General features: G+C 39.2%; 1 protein-coding gene and 1 pseudogene across 1 annotated transcript; both read right to left on the bottom strand.

The window, feature by feature from the left end:
* Positions 1–1,171: 1,171 nt before the first annotated feature.
* Positions 1,172–3,138, bottom strand: LOC140889505 (protein yippee-like; annotated as a pseudogene).
* A 20,277-nt stretch (positions 3,139–23,415) lies between these two features.
* Positions 23,416–24,928, bottom strand: LOC140890723 (chlorophyll a-b binding protein CP29.2, chloroplastic-like). The gene is made up of 2 exons (XM_073298736.1): positions 24,384–24,928; positions 23,416–23,948 (listed from the first exon to the last, which is right to left on the bottom strand). The coding sequence occupies exons 1-2, from the start codon at positions 24,888–24,890 to the stop codon at positions 23,583–23,585; spliced, it is 873 nt and encodes a 290-aa protein (XP_073154837.1). The 5' UTR covers positions 24,891–24,928; the 3' UTR covers positions 23,416–23,582.
* Between the last annotated feature and the right edge of the window lie 434 nt (positions 24,929–25,362).

The following is a 25,362-nucleotide window of genomic DNA, read 5'->3' as shown; positions in this document are numbered from 1 at the left end:
ATATATATATATATATATATGAACCCCAAAAAATGGTTAATCACCAAAAGAAGAAAAAAAAAAGTAAACATCTGAGATGGGTTGGGCTTTCGTGGGTCTCGAGAGTCGTGTAGTTCAAAATCGTTGTGGGCCCTTTTCTATTTCCGATATAATTTGAGCCTTTTGTACTTTGCAGGTTCCTTTCATTTGATTTCAGGTTTGACCACTAGCTCCTCGTGTCAAAAATAATTAAGTTCAAATTTATCTGCTTAACTAATATAATAAAGAATTCCAAGGTTTGATTTGTGTGGGCTTCACTTCAACTAATTCAAACCTGATAACTAAATACTCCACTCATTCTAGTTATTTAGATTTACTGGTGTTTTCATACTAATTAAAAAAGTGTTTGGAAATGTAAATTTTATACAATAATTTCTCATTCTGCCCATATTAAATGAAGATTTAAACGAATAAAAAAATGCCACCTAAATAACAGAAAATACACTTTAAAGCACTTGAATTATTAAAAGGATGAGATTCTATATTGCGTTGGTAATTCAAAACTTCTAAGATTATATGGATTCGAAAGTTTGGCGGACCCTTAGGATTCAAATTTTTGATATAGCGACAAATGCTCGAGCTTATAATTGATATAAAAATTAAAATATCACATTCGATTAAAACATGTTAAAAGTTGGTGGAAATATTAAGGGTAATTAGCAATTAATGAATACCCTTCGGCCAGCTTGAGTCGTCCAGATACGGTCACATGAGTCAGACATTGAACGATACAGAGTTGGATCAGGGCCCATCAACCGTGGGGACTCATTGAAGTTGCCATCTTGGGCCCAAATTAAGGCGGGCCAAGCCCATCTCGGCAAATAGATGTATAATCATTAATATATAGCAAAATCCAAACTAAAGTCGAGAAATAAATTTGGTTAAACGAACTTCTTGAGCCAAACATCCAGCAAGCAAGCAACATGGCTATTTTCACGAGCACAATGCAAATTAAATTCGAAAAATGATGAAAAAAGAAAAGAAAAAAAGGTTCATCCCAAGAAACTGGAATCTACTTCTACATGTGCACTTGTAACGGGTAAAAGATTATAGATTCAACTAAAAGAAAATAGAGTAGGAGGATATACAGTCCAAAGACCTTGGATTTAGAGCGAGTACTTTCGACATTTATTCAAACGTCTTCCGCATCGCTTCCAGCCATATCGGTTCCATCAGGACCCAATACTTGAAACCTGCTCAAACGGGGGAAAATAATGAGTTTTGAATGATGAAGTGACAGTATACAACATCACAGACAGAGGCGAACAGGGAGGACGAGAAGGGGAATTTTTTTTTAAATTTTATGTAATTTCTTGAACAATATAGGTTTCAGCCCAAATATGTTGTCTCTCCCCCCACGTACTGATCTCAGCTTCTATTGAAGATTTCCGGGTCTGTCACAGATAAAAGCAAACACTACTTCGTATACCTCTCGAGAATAAATTTTCCTTCCTTGTACTTCTGATTCCTCTCGCGAGCGACTTCCTGCAATGGAGAAAATAGCAAATGGACGACGAATTAAGGTGTCCCAAGCAAAGGAGATAGAAACATGATAAGAAACAAGCAGCATGATTCAATTTTTCACGACAAGAACTCACGTATTTCCATCCAACAGTGGAGCCACACCCCACGCAAAAAATGTCAACAACTGTATGTAATCCAGTGATCATCATTCGCTGTTCTTTCTCTCCAACAGTGATATTCACACTGACATCAAGTAACACACATATATAGCACTTCTAAATAGGCAAAACTTCGGCAAGAATTACTGCTGATGGAAACATGTAACTTTTTCATGGCCTAATCATTTTTTGCTCTTAAACCTGTTCTAACTTTTTACTCTTCAAAGCAACAGTTTTTACCAAAGAATAATAATTTTTTAGAATTATTCCAATTAAGAACACATAGTAGATAATCAGAAGACGAATCATGAGTTGAATTTCTCAGCAATGAGCTCCGAGAATTCAGCCAAAGATTTACAATGTAAAAGAAGAACACTTATAGTTTGTCGAAGAGATAAGCCTTCCCATGTTTGCAGAGGAAAGCCTGAAAACATGTGTAATAAAAACGTGTAAGAGTTCATGCCAAAGAGGCACACTCTCATATCAAAGTTCTAACAGCTTAAAGCACCACATTTTAATTTATCTCACGGCTTTTTTAGCTAAACTCATATTAGTGTTCCCATCTACAACATTATATTATTGTTTGATTCTAAGCATATGAATCATCTTTGAATCGAATAAGAAACAACTATATATGTTTTCAAAGTATCTTTGAATTGAACTACAAAACAAAATTCATACCAAATCAAAAGGCAAAAGCTATTCTGGCAAAAGAGTATGCAGAATAGATGAGTCATCCAAATCCTCTAGACACATAGAAAATAATATATCTCATTGCCACCGAATTCAATCAAAGATGAACTCTCTTATCCGGGGAGAAGATGGAGAACTCAATGACATTACAAAAACTTAATGGGATTGTTGAACAGGGGATGAGAAAAAAAATTTATGTCCAAAATCAAGAGAATAGACCAATACAAAGTTTCTAGTTAATCAATTATCATTGCTTACTGATCACAAATTGTGTAGAACCGAACTTTTTGTCATTTTACCAAAAACTATATCTAATGGTAACAGTACAACTGAAATCTTTAAAAAAGTACAGTAGTACACGAACTCAAGAGTCACATTTGATTGTTCTAATCATTCAAAGATCTTTTTCTCAATGATTTCACTCATTGGTTGCAAGGAGAATCGAAGCAGTGACCTTAACTGTGATATTAATAGTAAGACTGAGTAAGTCATACCAATTTTAAGACCGAGCATTTGACACATGATTGGATGTTAACGGTGTAAGTCAAATAATATTTTATTAAGAAAAATTTGGGTAGTCATGTTTCGATTACTCTAAAAGACAATTATTGCACTCAAAAAATTATAAACTTTTACTTGATATTAAACTGAGTAAAAATAAAATAAAAAAATGTGGCGCAAAGATCACCTTAGAGATGATGGCATTGTATAGACCGAGATGGGTTTGGCAGTGCTTGCAACTGTACGCTTCCCCTTCAAGATAAATCAAGTATATCAACCTCATAATACCTTCCCCACTCTTCGACTATATAATCAAAACCCAAAAAGGCTTTCATTTTTGTGAACCCGAGAAGAATCCCAGGAAAAAAAACTTACGACAGATGTCCAAAAAAGTAATAAAACACATCAAGAATCAACACGGATACAGAACTACGAAGTATGGCAAAAAATAGATAGTGGAGAAGCGCAGATTGAGTATAGGATGAAAATCAACCTCCAACCCTGTAGTAGCCTGTATCCGAAATCAGTGATTAAGTGTTAATCAATTCATTAATCTTACTAATTAAGAGTAAACGTGATTAAGGGAAACTCTTAATGGGTTAACGGAGTTCGGAATTGGATTCAGAACACTTGCAAATGGTTTGAGGGTCATCGAGTTCGGAGGCTCCAAAGTCAAGTTTCGGACGGTCCGAAGTCAGGGTTCGGACGATCCGAAGAGTGGTTCGGACGCTCCGAACGTCCTGCCGACAGTCGTCATGGATGACGTCATCATGCTGACGTAAGCAATGACATAATATCGGGTTCGAACGACCCGAACGTGTTCGGACGACCCGAAGTCCAGTTCGGACGATCCGAACTCCGTCTATAAATAGGAGGGCCGAGATTCAGATTTAGACGCACCAATCACCTCTTCTCTCTCGATTCCTTAGCCTTCTAACTCCGATCTAGGGATTCTAGGCGTCCCATCGGGAATCCAGTAGTGGCATAGCAATCCAGGCATCGTAGCGGAGCTGTGGCCTAGTTTTGAGGCACTCGATAGCAAAGGGCTAACGACGAACGAAGGTATAGCTTTTGCTTCCTATAAATATTTAGGAGTATGAAATAGCTTAGTTAAGGCTTTTAGAGCACTATAATGAAAGTAGTATCATTTGGCAGTGTAGAGCAGACTATAGGCGTGGACTTAGAGTTGGTAGAGCTTGCACTGATTTGAGGTACGAAAATATTGTTCGAGATATCCTGACTGAGTATGCATGTATTATGTGACTGCATGATTTATATGTCATTGATTTATTCTGCATTCATTTGCATACTGAGCTATCTCCTTCGAGATGTCTGTTAGTAGGGTTTTTCCCTATCCTGTTAGTGGTTGGACTTCCATCAATTTGGGTCCGGCATATCCACTGGTATTATGGTATGGGAGCCACCTCCTGAAGCGACGGCACATCGTGCTACATACCAAGGCCCGGTCTGTCTCTGTTATCTGATCCTTGACCTCGAGTTTATAGGAAGTTCACTTTGCATGCATGTATACTCATACTCTCGTACTGAGCGTTTTATGCTCACGTCCCGTACTCTGTGTTTCTGGACACCCTATTCCATGGGCAGGTTTGCGATTGGATGAGGCGGGTGGATCCAAGAGGAGCTAGGCAGTGGTTGGCCAGCTGGAGCTTCGTCTAGGTTTTATTTCTGTTGTTTTGGGTTGATACAGCTATTCGATTTTGGTTGTATACTATTTGGATAAATTACAGATTTTTTTCCTTGGGATTGTATTTTATTTATGGTTTCCGCAAGTTTATTCTGATATCTGTTTTATTAAGTTAATTGCATGCCTAAGTTCTGTTTAGTAGGTGATTCGGGTAAGAGTCACTACATTTATGGTATCAGAGCATGCAAAAGTATTCTTGGGATTTAGTCTCATCATGAGGTATTTTTTGTAGATGGCAAACTACGATGATGAGAGTAGCCACGGTAGTGGAGGCGGTCGTTGGGGCGATGCCGACCGAGAGCATCGTCGAGAACGGCGTCATCGTCATCATGACGACGAGCGTTTCACTATGCGTCGATTCTTAGCTATGGGTCCTAAGCCCTTAGTTGGAGGTGAGTCTCCGGAGGATTCGGAGAACTGGTTAGATCGCATGGATATGACTTTTCAGACTTTCCACTGCACCAAGGAGCAGAAGATGGAGACCCTGGGTTATCTTCTGGATGGACGTGCGCACAGGTGGTGGAGGTTTACTTCTGCACCTTTTGTTGTGGCGAGAGGAGTGGCCACCTGGGCCGAGTTCCGCACAGCTTTTCAGAAGCTGTATTTTTCTCCTGCACTCCGTCAGTCGAAGGCAGGCGAGCTACTGAGTCTACGACAGGGAGCCATGTCTATCGATGAGTATCAACAGAATTTCTTTGATCTGCTATCCTATTGCCCCGAGATTGCTGACAGCTCTGGGATGAAGTATAATCTGTTCCTTCAAGGCCTTAACCCTGAGATCCATGACCATGTGGCGGTTGGCGACGACATGTCCTACGAGGGTTTGGTGAGCCGTTGTCACCAGGCGGAGGACAGCATTCGGCAGAACAGGTCTTTTCCTCAGTCGAGGCCTGCTAGTTCTTTGGGTCCACGTGCCCAATCTTTCAAGAAGTCTGGATCTACTTCTTCTTCCTCTGGCTCTGCTGGTGTTGTCCGTTTCGAAAAGAAGGACAAGTGTGATCACTGTGGGAAGAACCATCCATCCGACAAGTGCCGTAGAGCTTCTGGAGCTTGTTTCCGCTGTGGAGAGACTGGTCATATCCGGAGGGATTGTCCACTATCTGGGGAAGGAGGTTCTGGTTCTGGTTCAAGATCTGGTTCTCAGGCCACCGTTCAGCAGAGGTCGCAGGGACAGCCTGTTGGGAGTTCTCATTTGAGGCCACGAGCTTCTGTCCAGGTGTTTGCCCTGAGACATGATCAGGCAGTGGAGGAGAATGAGAAAGTCATTGCAGGTACATTTCTGCTTTATGGTATACCTGCTCTTGTACTTATTGACACTGGTGCATCTCATTCCTTCATTTCTGCACGTTTTGTTAAGAGGCATAAGTTACCATGCATTGCACTAGACGTAGTGATGTCTGTTTCTACTCCGACGGGCCAATCTGCTTTGGCTAAGCGTCTAGTGATGGGTTGCCCTTTAGAGTTCGAAGGGAACATTCTATTAGCAAATTTCATGGTCCTGGCGATGGACGAATTTGATTGCATTATGGGAATAGATATGTTGACTACCTATCGAGCTTCAGTGGACTGCTATCAGAGATTAGTACGCTTTCATCCGGAGGGGAGTGAGAGCTGGTTTTTCTATGGTGAGGGAGCACGACCCCCGATGCCTTTGGTATCAGCTTTGAGAGCCTGTCAAGCTCTAGAGTCTAGTGGGGAAGGCTACCTTATCTATGCAGTTGATTTATCCGCTGAGAGTATTGGGATAGAGAGCATTCCTGTTGTGGATGAATTCCCAGATGTATTTCCTGATGAGATTCCGGGTTTTCCTCCTGCTAGGGAAGTCGAGTTTGGCATAGAGTTGATGCCGGGTACTTCACCTATTTCTCGAGCACCGTATCGTTTGGCTCCGTCAGAGATGCGTGAATTGAAGAATCAGCTACAGAATCTTTTGGACAAGGGGTACATTCGTCCTAGTCTATCTCCTTGGGGAGCTTCTGTTCTTTTTGTAAAGAAGAAGGATGGGTCGATGCGGCTGTGCATTGACTATCGGCAGCTGAATCGAGTCACTGTGAAGAACAAGTATCCGTTGCCTCATATTGATGACTTGTTTGATGAGCTGCAGGGCACGTCAGTTTACTCCAAGATTGACTTGAGATCTGGGTATCATCAGTTGAGAGTCCGTGATCAGGACGTAGCCAAGACTGCATTCCGTACTCGCTATGGGCATTACGAGTTCCTAGTGATGCCATTTGGTTTGACTAATGCGCCGGCTATGTTCATGGATCTGATGAACCGTGTCTTCAAGGAGTATTTGAACAAGTTTGTCGTGGTCTTCATTGACGACATCTTGATGTATTCGCGTAATACGGAAGAGCATTTTCTCACTTGCGGGTGGTACTGTAGACTCTTCGAGATGAGCAGTTGTACGCCAAGCTGAGAAAGTGTGAGTTCTGTATGGATCGAGTGGTCTTTCTTGGCCATATCATATCCAAGGAGGGGATTTCTGTTGATCCAAGAAAGATTGAGGCGGTGCTTAATTGGTCGCGTCCGACGACAGTTGCTGAGATCCGTAGTTTTCTGGGTCTAGCAGGTTATTATCGTCGCTTCATTCTGAACTTCTCTCAGTTAGCTCGACCTTTGACGCAGCTTACCCGCAAGGGTGTGGATTTCGAGTGGTCCTCCGAGTGTGAGGAGAATTTTTGTGAGCTTCGACGGCGGTTGACTTCTGCACCGGTGTTGGCATTACCGTCAGGATCTGGAGGGTATGTGGTGTACACTGATGCTTCTCTTCAGGGGTTAGGTTGTGTCCTGACTCAGAATGGGCATGTGATCGCATACGCTTCTAGAAAACTGAAGCTTCACGAGGACAACTACCCAGTCCATGATTTGGAGTTAGCAGCCATTGTGTTCGCTTTGAAGATCTGGCGTCATTATCTGTATGACGAGAAATTTGAGATCTTCACCGACCATAAGAATCTCAAATATTTTTTCACTCAGGCGGAGTTGAACATGAGGCAGAGACGTTGGATGGACTTGCTTAAGGACTATGATTGCGAGATTAAGTACCATCCGGAAGCTGCTAATCTTACTGCTGATTCTTTGAGTCGCAAGGTGCGACTATCCGCACTTCAGACTTGTTCGATGTCTAGTGCGATCAGTGGCTGTTGTACTTCAGGTTATACCTTCAAGCATAAGAAAGGTGTGCAGAGTATCCAGATGTTTGCAATATTATCTGAGCCAGCTTTGTATTCACGGATTCGAGATGCTCAGATGTCTGATTCGAAGACCCAGCGTTTAGCTCGTCTAGCTAACGAGGGTAGCTCGTCTGGATTTCATTATCAGTCAGATGGCTTTCTGTGTTTGTCTGGTAGGCTTATGATTCCGCAAGATGAAGATTTGCGAGAGGAGATTTTGTCTCAGGCACATCGCACTAAGTTGAGTATTCATCCTGGGAGCAACAAGATGTACAAGGATCTGCGTACTCGTTTTTGTTGGAAGGGAATGAAACGCAGTTTTTTTCAGTTTGTTTCGAGATGTTTGGTGTGTCAACAGGTCAAGGCAGAGCACCGATGACCTGGAGGATTGCTTCACAGTCTGCCTATTCCTGAATGGAAATGAGTGTTTATCACAATGGACTTTGTGACCCATTTGCCGGTATCCCCGAGAAACTGTGATGCTATCTGGGTTGAGGTGGACCGACTCACCAAGTCAGCGCATTTCATTGCCTATAGCCGGGAGTACAATATGGATCGTATGGCTCGGTTGTACATTCAGGAGATCGTTCGAATTCATGGAGTGCCTGTGAGCATTGTCAGCGATCGTGACCCCAGGTTCACTTCTAGATTCTAGGGGAGTGTTCAGCGTGCGATGGGTACTACTCTCAGTTTGAGTACTGCCTATCATCCGGAGACTGATGGTCAGTCAGAGCGCACTATCCGTACTTTGGAGGATATGCTTAGAGCGTGCGTCATGGATTTTGGTTCAGCCTGGCAGGATCATTTGCCGTTGATCGAGTTTGCGTACAACAATAGCTGTCATACTAGTATTGGGATGACACCTTTTGAGGCGTTGTACGGGCGACGTTGTCGTACTCCACTCTTTTGAGAAGAAGTGGGGGAGAGAAAGGATGAGAAACCAGAGTTTATCCAGCAGGCGATAGACATTGTTGATCAGATCAAGAAACAGATTAAGACTGCACAGGATCGTCAGGCCAGCTACGCTAATACCAAGCGTAGGCCTTTGCAGTTCGATGTCGGGGAGAAAGTGTTTCTGAGAGTGTCATCTTTCCGCAAGATTCTCAGATTTGGCCTTAAGGGCAAGTTGTCTCCCAGGTTTATCGGTCCGTTTGAGATCTTGGAGAGCATTGGCGATTTGGCTTATCGACTAGATTTGCCAGTGCATCTATCCAGTATCCACGACGTGTTCCACGTATCTCTGTTGCGACGATATTTGGCAGATTAATCTCATATTCTGTAGCGGTCTGAGGTTCAGGTGAGCAAGGATTTGACTTATGTTGAGAAACCTATTCGTATCCTGGATTATAAGGATAAGGTTTTGCGGAACAAAGTCATTCCTTTGGTTTTAGTTCAGTGGCAACGCCGACGCACTGAGGAAGCTACTTGGGAGCTTGAAGACAGGATGCGTGAAGACCATCCTGAGTTGTTTTGATTTCATTCTTTTAGTTTTATTCAGTTGCAAACTCTGTAAACGTTTGATTTGAATAAAGAATGTTTCTGATTTCTGTTTTACATTCAGTACTTAAGATCTGTTTTCGAGGACGAAACATCTTAAGTGGGGAAGAATGTAGTAGCCCGTACCCGAAATCAGTGATTAAGTGTTAATCAATTCATTAATCCTACTAATTAAGAGTAAACGTGATTAAGGGAAACTCTTAATGGGTTAACGGAGTCCGGAATTGGATTCAGAACACTTGAAAATGGTTTGAGGGTCATCGAGTTCGGAGGCTCCGAAGTCAAGGTTCGGACGGTCCAAAGTCAGGGTTCAGACGATCCGAAGAGTGGTTCGGACGCTCCGAACGTGCTGCCGACAGTCGTCATGGATGATGTCATCATGCTGACATAAGAAATGACGCAATATCGGGTTCGAACGACCCGAAGCCCAGCTCGGACGACCCGAACGTGTTCGGACGACCCGAAGTCCAGTTCGGACAATCCGAACTCCGTCTATAAATAGGAGGGACGAGATTCAGATTTAGACGCACCAATCACCTCTTCTCTCTCGATTCCTTAGCCTTCTAACTCCGATCTAGGGAATTCTAGGCGTCCCATCGGGAATCCGATAGTGGCATAGCGATCCAGGCATCGTAGCGGAGCTGTAGCCTAGTTTTGAGGCGCTCGACAGCAAAGGGCTAACGACGGACGAAGGTATAGCTTTTGCTTCCTATAAATATTTAGGAATATGCAATAGCTTAGTTAAGGCTTTTAGAGCACTATAATGATAGTAGTATCATTTGGCAGTGTAGAGCAGACTATAGGCGTGGACCTAGAGTTGGTAGAGCTTGCACTGATTTGAGGTACGAAAGTATTGTTCGAGATATCCTGACTGAGTATGCATGTATTATGTGACTGCATGATTTATATGTAATTGATTTATGCTGCATTCATTTGCATACTGAGCTATCTCCTTCGAGATATCTGTTAGTAGGGTTTTTCTCTATCCTGTTAGTGGTTGGACTTCCATTGATTTGGGTCCGGCATATCCACTGGTATTATGGTATGGGAGCCACCTCCTGAAGCGACGGCGCAGTGTGCTACATACCAGGGCCCAGTCTGTCTCTGTTATCTGATCCTTGACCTCGAGTTTATAGGGAGTTTAATTTGCATGCATGTATACTCATACTCTCGTACTAAGTGTTTTATGCTCACGTCTCGTACTCTGTGTTTCTGGACACCCTATTCCATGGGTCAGGTTTGCGATTGGACGAGGCGGGTGGATCCAAGAGGGGCTAGGCGGTGGTTGGCCAGCTGGAGCTTCGTCTAGGTTTTATTTTTGTTGTTTTGGGTTGATACAGCTATTCGATTTTGGTTGTATATTATTTGGATAAATTACAGATTCCTTTCCTTGGAATTTTATTTTATTTATGGTTTTCGCAAGTTTATTCTGATATCTGTTTTATTAAGTTAATTGCATGCCTAAGTTCTGTTTAGTAGGTGATCCGGGTAAGGGTCACTACAAACCCAGCGGCGAGGGGAGAGGGCCAACGGGAGAAAGCAGACTCCTCACACCGATGGGTCTCTCATTTTATACTAGTGTCATATGATGTGGGGCCGATAAAATATATAAGCCCAATTCTGTTTTCAATTTATGAGTAGACTGTAGACCTGGCCCGGTCGGATTTGTCGGGTCCGAGTTGGTAAAATACCAACCCTTAACCAGTCCGTCCATGATCGGTTCGGACCAGATTGGTGAACCGGCGGTTCGGGTCTGAGTCCAGGTCCGATTAACCGCCGGTTCCGAACTAACCCTTAATTAATTAAAAAAAAAAGGAAAATTCTTGGCAAAGAGCACCCACGCGGGGAGGGCACGCGAGCATTACACCCCGCATGAATTGCCCAGGGCCCCCTGAATGGGTAGCCTAAATATGTTTTTTGTGCATCCACGCGGAGGGGCATGTTTAAAAAAAAATCACATTCACTTGCATTTCCTCCCATCGTAGTTTCGGATGTTTCTTCGGTATCATCTTGATCTTCTTCATCACTTTTAATATGTTGTGTTCGGCTAGCGAATTTTGACCAATCATTGAGTAAATATTAGGCTTCCAAATTTCCGGCCTTAAATTAGAATCTCTCTCGTCCAATGTATTTTCTCCAATACTAAAAGCTCGCTCCACTGCAACTGTTGAAACCAGACAAGCCAGCAGGGGCGGATAGAGGGGGTGGCAATTTGGCCCATATTGGATATATACTTTATTTTTAAAAAAATCATTTATATCTCTAGCCCAAATTGATTAAGCCCAGCCCATTTTTATGTATTACTTTTGATATATTCTATGAATTTTATTGATACATTGATTTTTTAAAAATATTAACCACCCCTTCCTATGAATTTTATTGATACATTGATTTTTTTTCAAAAATCTTAGCCACACTTTTATTTATTTCTGGCTCCGCCCCTGTCTCTGAGTTTCTTTGAAAAAGTGGTTCTTGTTTGAGTAGAGGGAAGAGGAATAATTTTTATTTTGAATTTTGAATTATTTATAATATTTAAAATTTGTGTATAAATTTTATTTTTGAATTTTGGATTATGAATAATTTATAATATTAAAAAATTGTAAGTTAAATTTTTTTTTTTGTTTTATAACTGAAAAAACAAGGATGAAAAAACGTTGTCTATTTTCGATTTAAAACCGATGTTATAAGTCTTTTTGTTAAAAATACACTCAAAGACAACTGTTTTTTACCGTTGTCTTTTGAGCCAACGACAACGGTTTTACAACGGTGAAAAACTGTTGTCGTTGGCTCAAAAGACAAGGGTGAAAAACCGTTGTCTTTGACCGTACTTTTTAACAACATGCCTTTTAACATCAGTTTTAAAAGGCAATAGACAACGTTTTTTCACCCTTGTTTTTTAGTGTTTTTTTTGTAATTGGATTAATTGCATGCTCCTGAAACTTTTCAATGATCTTTGGCACAGAATCTCCATTGGTCTTGATTAATATCACCTCTCATATAACTCATGACTGTGATCATTAGTCTATGTGCTTCCTTCATACGTTCCATGGTGCTAGCGACCATCAGATACATGTCCTCAAACTTCTTCGAGACCATGAAATTAAAGTGTTCAGAAGGAACCACCAACATCTCCGGAATATCACCAGATCCTCCTCATTCATTTTGTTTGTTCTTCTCAATATGTTCAACCATCGGATGAACAATATTTTCAGCAGCAACATCCTGGGGAACAAAATCTCCAGGTTTGTCATCTTGTGACGACGGTTTGCCATCGCTCTTATCTGGATCTTTGCGGTTCTTCGACGACATGTGGTCCCATTATTCCAGAATTATGTTTGCACACAAAAATGGCTCGAGTGGGCATGTTGCAGGCGTGCCAGGCACGATTATGTCAAAATTGATAAGAACAAAAAGAGAATAAATCTAACTTCTAAACCAAGTGAAATGTGAGCCTTGGTTTCATCTTCGATCTCAATTTCACCGGTTATATGCCAAAGAACTCAAGAAATTATGAACAAAAAGTCATAATAACAATCGAAATATTGACTTCGTTAATACAAACTTCAAAATGACAAATGTTTGCCATCAAAACATAAAATATATGCTACTGGACAGTACGAGGAACCAACAACAAGTGCTGAAAATGTGCATTACAATTTCTGGAAATAAGCAGAAAGATTATAATGTTTTGAAAATTTTGTAGAAATATGCTGTAGAATCAGGGCTTTTTTGGAGCTTGAGATTGTTGTGTATTGATTGTGAATATTATTCTGTAAGGCTTCCGTCCAATTTTCTTCAAGGTTTGGGTAACTATCCACAACTTCTCTTTCTATCATGGGCCACGTTTTTTCTTTATCTCTCTATAACTTAATTTTGACCTGGTCTTGATTTTTGAATTAAACTTTCATTTCAATTTTCCGCTGCCATTAATTTTTTGTTGGGCCTTGGACTCTTCTTTATGTTGATGGACCGAAATGGTCGGACTGCAAGACTTTAGGAACTGGGCATTGGGCTGAGAAAATAGCTTTCTATTTTATGGACTAAACACTTACACATCTATAATCCATGTAAAATGGCAGTAAGTTATCCTGCCAAAACAGACACTGGTTGATAAGTGTATTTTATACACTTAATTTATATATGATTTTTATTGTTAATTGTTTGTTTCGAGCAGATTTATGTCTGGATTTTGTTGTTTTTGTGGTTGTAGGAGATTATTGAATTTATTTGGAAAAGTGAAAAAAAATAAGAAGTTGAGAATAGAAAAGAATAAAATGGAGACAAGAGGAACTAAAGAAGAATAAAAGAAAGAACGATCAGACAAGAAGAGAAAAGGCTTTGGGCTTTCTTAATGGACTTTGTTGTTAGCGCTAAAAGTTAGCGCTAAAGAAGAGAAAATGAAGTGCTAACACGCTGTGAAGATTTGAGATTCAACGAAACTAAGGCGCGCCCGCGTGGAGTTATAGAGCGCCCGCCCCGATTGCAATCCTAGAATTTTATTATTTCGGGCAATTATTATATGGGCTTTTGAGTTGGCTTTTGTGCACGATATAAAAGGGATTCTTTGTCAGAGAAAAAATCCAGCCGCCACAATACACGTACAGATTAGAGAACATAGATTGATCGTGAATTTTCTGGGTGATTTCTGGAATATCTGGAGCTTAACTTGAAGAACGAAGACGGAGATCGAGAGACCGGATACGGCATCGCATCGAAGGATTTGTTTTCTATCTTTTATTTATTTCTGAATATGTTTGGATTTATGAATTATTTTTTTATTCAGAATTTTATTATGAACTAATTTTTTTAGAGTCTAGAGATCGGATGGAACCTGGTGTAGACGCTTTCATGAATTTTTGATTTTATTGAATTAAATTTCTTCTAGATTAATATTTTTTCTAGAATTGATTGTCTTTTCAATTATGTGATCAATAATTGATTTGTAATATTTATTTGAAATCTGGCACTCGGGAGAGGAGATTTTGAAAAGGACCATTAGAAAATACACTGTTAATTATTTATATAACTCGGGAGAGTGTATAATTTTAACAGAGCTTTAAAAAAAATATTGTTTTGTGATAGATCACTGCAAGTAGATTCTTAATAGGGATATTGGAATTGAATTGTAGTTGATAAAAATTATTTGTTGCTCGGGAAGGAAAATAATAAACTTAAGTGTTCTTGGCTATTAATTGATTGAAATTCATGAAGATTAATTAATTAGGATTGATTGTTGTTGAAACCAGGTGAAATCTATACCTCTAGACCATTAATCTCTGATTGATTTTTATCTGAAAGTTGTGTGCGTGCTTATAAAAACTTCATTGTTATTTTATTTTTCTGCAAAAGTTCTGAAATTTTGATTTTCTAGATAAAGTTTGGACTATTTTAATTACAAGCACTGAATATTTTTATTTTACTCCCTGTGGGATCGATATCTGATTTTATCACTATATTAAAAATTGACACTCGTACGCTTGCGAGCATTTTTCACAACAAGATTTTGACGCCATTGCCGGGAAGTAAATTTTGATTATTTTTTAGTCTTGTTACCAATTAGTCTAGATTTTAATTTAGAGTTTTTTTATTTTATTTTTAAGTTACTAATTAATTTCTTATTTTTTTTAATTGCAGTCTATGCGACGATCTCAAAGTGCGAATTCTCTACTTTTTGATCCTGAGATCGAGCGCACTGCACGTGCTTTAAGAAGAATTAGAAGAGAAGAAATTGAGAGAATGGCTGAACAAGAAGCACAACAAGCTCCTCTGGTTCCAATCAGAGGCCACTTCAGACCGACGATCCAGGCTCACTATTCTAGAATCGCTCGAGGGACCATAAACGCCAACAATTTTGAATTGAAGCCGGCGTTAATCAACATGGTTCAACAGAACCAATTTAATGGGAGCGCCACTGCTGATCCTCACCTACACCTACGCACTTTTTTGGAAATAACCGATACGATAAAAATTAATGGTTTGTCTGAGGATATTATTCGTTTACGCTTGTTTCTTTTTTCTCTCAGGGATCAAGCAAGGAGTTGGTTGCAGTCACTGCCGCTAGGGAGCATTACTACTTGGGAGGGGATGGCAGAAAGATTTCTTGCTAAACATTTTCCACCTGCTAAATCCACCCAGTTGAGGATAGAGATCAGCAGCTTCCGGCAAATAGACACTGAACAGCTATACGAGGCGTGGGAAAGGTATAAAGAATTATTAAGACATTTTCCTAACCACAATTTTGCATATTGGGAACAGATCGAGTGGTTTTAAAACGGACTGGATGCGCCTACGAGGATGAACGTGGATTCTGCTTCTGGAGGTACTATTTTTGCAAAGGACCCCGCTCAAGCCTATGACATGCTAGAACAGATGACGATCAACAGTTTTCAATGACCATCTGATCGTACGGGAGTCAAGAAGCCAGCTGGAGTGTATGCAGTGGATCCTCTCACATCCATCACTGCTCAATTATCTGCACTGACTACACAGGTAGCTTCTTTGAATAAGATTAATGTTGAAGATTCAACTGGAGTTGAAGGATCATATACCCCAGAAGAAGTTAATTATATCAATCCTAATGGCTACCGAGGTTATGGAGCTTACAGAGGAAACCCTGTCCCTAATACTTATCATCCTAGCTTGCGAAATCATGAAAATTTTTCTTATGCTAACAACAAAAATGTGTTGAATCCTCCGGGGTTCAATACAAACAAGGATGAGGATAAGCCTTTTTTGGAAGATGTGGTTAATACTTTTGTACAGGAATCAGGTAAGAGGATGGCGAGGACTGAGACTCGCCTTGACAGTTTGGAGACGTACATGGCCAACATGGGTGCTGTACTTCAATCCTTGGAAACTAGCATAGGGCAGTTGGCGAACGCACTGAAGGATAATAACAGAGGCCAGTTTCCGAGCAACACTGAGGTAAATCCCAAGGAGCAGTGCAATTCCATAGAGTTGAGGAGTGGGAAAGAAGTTGGAGTCCAAGAACTTGCTGTTGAAGAGAAGAAATTTGAGAAGAAGGAGCCTGAACCTGAGCACAAACCGATGTACAAGCCTTCACTCCCCTACCCGCAGAGGTTCAAAAAGAAGGCTCTTGATGAGAAGTTCTCCAAATTTTTGGAGATTTTCAAAAAAATTCACATCAACATACCCTTTGCTGATGCTTTTGAGCAAATGCCAAATTACGCTAAATTCATCAAAGAGGTGATGTCCAAGAAGAGAAGGCTGCTAGAGAACGAGGTGGTGAATTTAACGGAAGAGTGCAGTGTTATGCTCCAAAAGAAGATTCCACAAAAGCTAAAGGATCCAGGGAGTTTTAATATTCCTTGCACTATTGGTTCTTCTTATTTTAATAATGCACTTTGCGATTTAGGAGCTAGCATTAATCTAATGCCTTTGTCTGTTTTCAAGAGCTTAGGACTTGGTGAGGTGAAACCCACAATGATTGCATTACAGTTGGCTGATAGATCTATTATATATCCTCTTGGAATTATTGAAGATGTTTTGGTAAAAGTAGATAAATTTATTTTTCCTGCGGATTTTGTTGTGCTAGATATGGAGGAGGATACAAATATGTCACTGATATTGGGGAGACCATTCTTGGCCACTGCGGATACCAAGATCGAGGTAAAAAAGGGTGAATTATCGATGGGTGTGGAAGGCGAGAGAGTGATTTTCACTTTATTCATGAAGACACTTAATCCACCCATCGAAGAATTATGCTTAATTGAGCCGGTTGTGAAGAAGAAAGCATCAAGTTCATCAACAAAGAAGACCACGACAAAGATAGCAAAATTTAAAAGGCGGTTCATGGAATTTATTTGGCGAGTAAAAGAGAAGGGGAAGACTTGATACTGGTGAACGTTGGGCTGACGACTTTAAACCAAGCGCTACTTGGGAGGCAACCCAAGCTTTTTCTTTTATTTTTTTTGCTTTTATTTTCAGTTTTTTTTTATTTTTTGTTTTTTATTTATTGTTAAGTTTTTTATTATAAATATTTGAAGACTAATTCTTGTAATTTTTCAAAATTTTGCAGGCTTAATATTCTCAAATTCGAGCAAGAGATGCGCCCGCCCCATTCATCTGAGCACCCGCGCAGCTCCTAGACAAAACAGGCTTGATTTGCGAGCACGCGGCGCGCCCGCGCCACTTCTCTCGAGCGCCTGCGCTTCCTCTGCGCCACACTGATGCAAGAACAGCGCAAGAACTAGCGCAAACGTGCACACAATCCGCGCTTCCCTTAGCGATATCGTGCCTTACCTTGCGCGAACAAGATGCCATCTGCGCTTAACCTTGCGCAATCGCGCTCAAGCTAGCCACAACTCTGCGCAAACGAATCCTCATCTGCGCTACATTCTAGTGCAAACACGCGACCCCAGCTAGCTACAACTCTGCGCAAATGAGTCCTCATCTGCGCTCCTTCCATGCGCAAACGCGCACCATCCCAGCTGAAGCAGTTCACCATGCGTCAACACCCATACACCATGCACAACTTGAACTTCCAGCAGCCCCAAAACCAGCAACTTCAAGCCCACAATCATCGCATGACATCAAACCAAGCATACACTATGAGCAATCGCACATCCAAAGCCTGCCATGCCATGGATTTGTGTTTCTTCCCGCAATATTGTCTTGATCGATTGCTTTGAGTTTAAATTTTTGTGTTTTAATAGTGTGCATGTATTATTTTCAGGTTAATTTGGATGTTCATGTGGTGCTTCTCAACCATGTTAACCATGACATTGCCACTGCGAAATTATTTTCCATGAATATAGAGATGATGATGACGCCGAGTGCTGATGCTCGGTATTAAGGTATGTGTCCCTTGTTCATTTTGTTGTTTTTAATCATTAGGGACAATGATTTTAATAAGTTTTTTTTTTTGGAGGGGGGGGGGGGGGTGAATCAATGTTTGATTTAGTTGTTTGTTTGAAAGTTGAGTAGTTGAGTAGTTGAGTTTTATTGTATGCTTCATAGATAAATTTTTTTGAGTTTATTTATTGTTTAAGTGAGTTTGTTGAGTTTAAAAGAAGTCAAGAAAGAAATGGATGCATGGCCAATGATGAAATATTTTTTGCTATAACTGAAATCCATGATTGTTTACCTATCTGACAAATATTTTGGAAAAAATGGAACCAAGTGTGTTACCCCGAGAAAATATTTCAACCCGAGCCCGTTTATAATTGGTCTACCCGATATGGCCCAACATGTTAAGGTCCAGCCCAGTTTGGACTATATTGGACTTTGACCGGGGCTGGTCATTATGGGCCGATCTAGACTGTTTCTAATGGGCCGCAAGTATTCTTTTCGAGTTCAAGTAGGACTCTGATATATATGAGATAAGCCTGGATCTTTTCAAATATTCACGAGATAGAGATAAGCTTACAAAGGGACCAATGGATGAAGAGTCCTAGTCCAGGACATGTTATAATTCGACTAGGTACCTTACTATTTTTCCCCTATAAATACAGGTATTGTTATGGTTGTGATGATTCATTATTCATTATTCATTATTCATTATTCATTACTCACTATTCATTATTTATCACACATTCACTCTCACTTTTATATTCACGCACTCATATCTCTCAGTTTTCGCACTCGTCATACCTCTGCCTTCAAGACACTGACTTAAGCATCGGAGGGGTCACGCCGAAAACACTTTCGGCGCCCCCTGACCTAGTTGTTGCTCGTGCAGATATTATTGAAACCCGACCCTATTTGTTTGAATTGGAGAATTTGAGGATCCATTCTACGAGACCAAACCCGAGATAAAAAAATCGACATCATCAAAGTGAATGAACAATTTCCTATATACTCTGTGATTAATGCTTGAATCTGATTTTTGAGATATACAGACATAGAGATGATTGAGGCATTGTTTGAATTTTTGGGCCTGATTTTCATTGAAAAAATTTATCCTTAGTTTCCCATTTGAGCCTACACGTATATTAGTACATTGAGGTACATAATCTGAAATTGTTGTTGAAAATCATCGTTTACTATTGATGATTGTTTTTTTTTGCACTGATTGATTTTTGTATGATTTAATTATGGATTGAGACTTGTCTAGAACTAGTTCGAACACTCTTCGAGGCGAAATACGGGCAAAACTGTGATTAGGGATGATTTAGTTAATTTTTCTGAATTTGTTTGAGCCTTTCAAGCTACCTAATTATATATGTTATCTCTAGTACCTTGTTTGAACCTTATTGAAAATTGAATGGCATGCGTGTAAATGTGTGACTAAACCCTCATTCGTCATTATTTCAAGGTCCTACATTTACTACCTGAATAGCCAATACACTAATTCCTACCTTTAAGGGAGTAATTTGAATGCTAAAATGTTATATGCTCCTAGTTTTATTTGTGAAAATGGAATGGTGTGGTGGATGAATTGAAATGAAGAAGGTAGTTGTGAAAAGAAAAAGGTAGTAGAAAATAAAAAGTTGTGAAAGAGTTGTGAAAAAATTGAAAAATAATTGAACTGAAGTGAAAATAGGTGTGAAATTGTGAATGAAAAGGAGTCGAATTTAGAATTTAAGCATGAATATAAATTACTCCTTATTTTGAATTCTTATCCTTCATTTGTAGCCATGAGCCAGGCCTTATATTATAAGCTGATTAAGTCATATTGACCGAGTCTCAGTTGCCCAATATACTAGTGGAGAAGAGTTGCGAGAATTTAGCCTATGGACTGTTGATTGATACTTTTAATGATTATGAATTTTGATCGAAACACGCACACACTATTATTCTTTGCATTTATCTATTTGTGAGTGTTTTTTATTAATATCCTATATTTGATCCTATTCTACCATGAAAAGTTCTCATGATCTATGAATGTGTGAATTGAACTTGGATAAGGGTGTTTTGAACGTGAGTTGCGGAGATTGTGAGTTTATGCGGTTATTTTGTTATGATTAAAACTTTCAAGTGTTAGTTGGGTGTGATATGATTGGATTTGAAATTTTTTTAAAATCATTGCTGAGGCCATTGCTCCATAATATTTCTTGGCTATTCTTGTTGGTTTTGGTGATATGAAGTTTTTAGAATTTATTTGTTTGGTAGTTTTTCTCGGGACTAGCAAAAGTCTAAGTTTGGGGGTATTTGATAAGTGTATTTTATACACTTAATTTATATATGATTTTTATTGTTAATTGTTTGTTTCGAGCAGATTTATGCCTGGGTTTTGTTATTTTGTGGTTGTAGGAAATTATTGAATTTATTTGAAAAAGTGAAGAAAAATAAGAAGTTGAGAATAGAAAAGAATAAAATGGAGACAAGAGGAATTAAAGAAGAATAAAAGAAAGAAAAGAAAGAACGATCAGACAAAAAGAGAAAAGGCTTTGGGCTTTCTTAATGGGCTTTGTTGTTAGCGCTAAAAATTAGCGCTAAAGAAGAGAAAATGAAGTGCTAACGCGCTGTGAAGATTTGAGATTCAACGAAACTAAGGCGCGCCCGCGTGGAGTTATAGAGCGCCCGCCCCGATCGCAATCCTAGAATTTATTATTTCGGACAATTATTATATGGGCTTTTGAGTGGGATTTTGTGCACGATATAAAAGAGATTCTTTGTCAAAGAAAAAAGCCAGCCGCCACAACACACGTACAGATTAGAGAACATAGATTGATCGTGAATTTTCTGGGTGATTTATGGAATATCTGGAGCTTAACTTGAAGAACGAAGACGGAGATCGAGAGACCGGACACGGCATCGCATCGACGGATTTTTTTTCTATCTTTTATTTATTTCTGAATATGTTTAGATTTATGAATTATTGTTTTATTCAGAATTTTATTATGAACTAATTTTTTTAGAGTCTAGAGCCAACGGAACCTGGTGTAGACGCTTTCATGAATTTTTGATTTTATTGAATTGAATTTCTTCTAGATTAATTGTTTTTTCTAGAATTGATTGTCTTTTCAATTATGTGATCAATAATTGATTTGTAATATTTATTTGAAATCTGGCACTCGGGAGAGGAGATTTTGAAAAAGACCATTATAAAATACACTGTTAATTATTTATATAGCTCGAAAGAGTGTATAATTTTAACAGAGCTTTTAAAAAAAGAACATTGTTTTGTGATAGATCACTGCAAGTAGATTCTTAATAGGGATATTGAAATTGAATTATAGTTGATAAAAATTATTTGTTGCTCGAAAGAGGGAAATAATAAACTTAAGTGTTCTTGGCTATTAATTGATTGAAATTCATGAAGATTAATTAATTAGGATTGATTGTTGTTGAAATCAGGTGAAATCTATACCTCTAGACCATTATTCTCTGATTGATTTTTATCTGAAAATTGTGTGTGTGCTTATAAAAACTTCATTGTTATTTTATTTTTTTGCAAAAATTCTGAAAGTTTGATTTTTTAGATAAAGTTTGGACTATTTTAATTACAAACACTGAATATTTTTATTTTACTTCGTGTGGGATCGATATCTGATTTTATCACTATATTAAAACTTAACACTCGTACGCTTGCGAACATTTTTTACAACAGTGGTCTTCGAATTATATTAGCCGAAGCAGTCACCACATTTCCATAATGATCTCGAATAAAAATTCCAGTCGAGAATTTCCCTCTCACCTCGTCATTCCCCACGTCAACATCCACTCTATACTGTCTCATATCGGGAGCCTGAGCCTCCCACTTTGAATTCACCACTATTTCAATATTGACAGAGCAGGTATCAACAACGTGGATTGGGACCTTCTAAATTCATTAAGATATCATTTGTTATCATGGATAGGATGTACGATAGATGAATAAAAACATGATTAGATATGGATAAACAAAACATAAATATGGATAATATGTTGTTTTGTATATTTTTGATTTTGTAGGATTATTGTGTTTATTATCTTAATTACCATTGTCAATTTGACATAATTTCACTTATATGACACTGATCATCCACTAATACTATGAGTTGAGAGGTATTTGTCATCAAGCCTACATCTAATGTCATACCGGGCCATGAGATATCATTGAGTTAACAAAAAATGAGAAAAACATGAGATGAGTAAAAATTTGTGTCTCATCCTACTTTCATCTCATATACCAAACGGTACCTAAGAAAAGAACATACCCAGTTTACTCTTATCGGATGAGTAGAAGCAGAATCCTCATGTTTTCTGCAGTAAATCTCTTGCCAAATTGCCCATGCCATTATCATCTTATCAAACTAGTTATATAGTTTTACTATATTATTATTATTTTTATTTATTTTTATCTCCTATAAATTAAGTCTCAAAAGTTAATAATTTTTATTTAAAATTGAAAAAAAAATACTTCTTATGAAACGCATGCGTAACGTGTGTCACGATGAACGAAAAAATATGAAATAAAATAATAATTACTCGAAGAAAATAGAGAGAAAAATATGTGATGTAAATTTAGGGTTGGTTATAACATTTGCTTCCTTACTCTCATCTTTCTTCCAATTTCATATATATAACTCATTTAATATTTTGTTAATTAAGCTATAAACCTAAGTAGACGTTGAGAAAGTAACCGGAAATATCGAGCTTCCATCTCACCAACTCCCCCATATTTTTAGCAATATTTTTTTCCGGTGCACATAGGATTAACACAATGACATGTACATTTTTTTTTACTCGGTACCCAAAGTGATTTATGTGTTAGATAACATAAATTTTAACGAACGAATTCGAAAATCAATGAAGCTCAAAAACCACATTAATTCAATGGAAATTCAAGATATTCTCAAATGAAATCTAAAAATATAATAAAATAGAAATAATAAAAAATTCATTATTTTATCTTTATTAATAATAACATCGGATTGATTTGAATGATAAATATCAAGTCTCTACAACACAATTGAGGAATTCTAAGAGTTGAAGCAATTGAAAGCTTCATCTGGATTGTACACGGGTGGCTGTTAAGAAGATTTATGATTGAATTTCATTTTTTTTTAAAACAAAAAGAAAAATAAGAAAAAGAATTAGTGAAAAAATAATTTCATTCGAGTTTCCGAAGATTGTTTATCCTATGTCATTGAAAGGTATTGGTCTAATCTCTCTTTTATCTCATATGATGTTACGAGAATTTTCAATAATAACACACCTCAGTCGGAAGTCCTTTTACTTGGAGCAAACCCAAATAGGACATCACATTACAAGGACATGTCACATTGCCTAGAGAGATACAGAATTATAATCAAGTTATCGATACAAAACATGAGTAGGAGTATTACAATCTTTACAAGACAACAAATAACCTCGCAATTGCGATTTAATACACGAGGCATGCACTAATTAATTGATTGATTATAGTAGTAGTAGTAGAGCTTTAATTTAATTTAATTTAATTTAAGAGAAAAATCCGAAGGTGTCGAAAATGGTGGTGTGGAGCGGGTCGCTCAAATGGGTAGCCCAGTTGTTGAGTGGGCCTTTGCCAGTGGCAGCGGCCTGCACGGCGAAGCCCAAGAAGCCGACCATGGCAAGGCGGGCGTGCTTGATCTCGGCGAGCTGGAGGGTGGCCTTCTTCTCCGGGTCGGACGCAAGGCCCAATGGGTCGAAGTAGGATCCACCCGGGTACAACCTCTTCTCCGGGTCGAGTTCGGCGTTCCTCTGGAACTCGATGTACCCGATCACCAACACCTCGATCCAGATCAATGTGGTCATGGAGAATGGGAGTGATAGCCCAAGATATGAGGATCCATCCACCAACTCAACCTGCAGTGTATCATTTATATACATTATTATTTGATAAGCAAATGATAAACTTAATTACTTATTGCCTTAGAAATTATAATAATACTTCCTCAAATGCATTTTTTTAAATTAAAGTAGAGTTCATATAGTTCTATGTATAATTTCAATATCAATGTGTAACAAACATTTGTGGTACACTTTCTTGAAACACACATACATATACGACATAATTATTAGCCCTTAAATTTGTATCATTTGACAAATAAATTAACTAATTATCATAAGGCTATTTTTATTTAATCAATTTGTTACAATTGAGTCTCAAATTTTTTAGAATCCTAAAACATCGATCACATCATACCATAAGTTATACGTCATCGAAAACAACAGTTCATTATGATGAATACACAACCACGTATTTCTTGATTTGAAGAAGTATAATAATAATAATGGTACCTTTCCGGCATCTTGCCAGGTGACACCGGTGAGCCACTCAACAGTAATGGCGCCGAGAGTAGCGAGCATGGCCCACCGGCCATGGATAAGCTCGCATTCCCTGAACCTCTGCAGTCCAAAAACCTCGCTGTAAGGCTGGAACGGCGTCGATTTCACGTCGGCGGCCTCAGTTCTGGTCCCGATAATGTCTCCGGCGTTGTTCTTGGCCAGGTTCTGGTCGAGCGAGTCCAACTCGAACTGCAGGTACTCGGCGGGCTTTCCCAGGCCAAACGGGTCGAATCCGTAGTCTCCGATAAGGGACCCGTCGAGATAATCGGGAGCTGTGGCGCCGGGATACCACAACGGCCGGTCGGGAGCGAACTTCTTCGCGGGTTTCTTGGTGGCCGCTTTCTTCTTTGATCCGAAGCCGAACCGGGCCTGAACCCTGAAAGAACCGGAGCGGGATACGGGGAGGCGGGCGCCGATGAAGGAGGATGCCGCGGCGGCGGTGGTGGAGGCGGCGGCCATTTTTGGGAATGGAGTTGTGATGGGTGTAGGAAATTGTGGTTTGGGAGGATATAGAGCAGGACATGGGTGGGATGGAGAAACGGGGGGCGTTGGATTAAGGGAGTGAATCCATCTGAGGGTTGTGGGAGGCTGGGCCTTATCTGATTCTTATCTGGTCGTACACGTAGGATGGGTTTCTGTGGTTGACACGAGTGCTGCAGATTACTAATTGAATATCTACCCTCTAAAGGAGACACAAACTCGTCTGGGCCTATGGATGGAGAATTGGATTCCCATTCTATTCAGGCGTAAAATAATTTATTCAAGTAAAAATTTAATCAAGTTCCGTTCGAAATGTATGAACTTATATATCCAGGAAATATCGCTCGAGTGTTAAGATTTGATAATGAAGGTTGCAATCCAAACGTAAAAAACTCTCAAAATGTATATATATTCATATTAATCTATATGAACAAATCACACTAATAAAATA

The sequence above is a fragment of the Henckelia pumila genome, chromosome 3 (genome assembly GCF_033568475.1).
Source record: "Henckelia pumila isolate YLH828 chromosome 3, ASM3356847v2, whole genome shotgun sequence".
NCBI classification, from domain to species: Eukaryota; Viridiplantae; Streptophyta; class Magnoliopsida; order Lamiales; family Gesneriaceae; genus Henckelia; species Henckelia pumila.
The sequence above is the reverse complement of the archived record's forward strand: the minus strand, read 5'-3'. Positions and strand labels throughout refer to the sequence as shown.

Bases quoted from the DNA above. Each gene is read 5' to 3' on its own strand.
- LOC140890723 (XM_073298736.1), bottom strand. From the start codon at position 24,890: ATGGCCGCCGCCTCCACCACCGCCGCCGCGGCATCCTCCTTCATCGGC. The intron at 23,949-24,383 runs GTACCATTATTA...GATACACTGCAG, and splicing joins CCTGGCAAGATGCCGGAAAG to GTTGAGTTGGTGGATGGATC.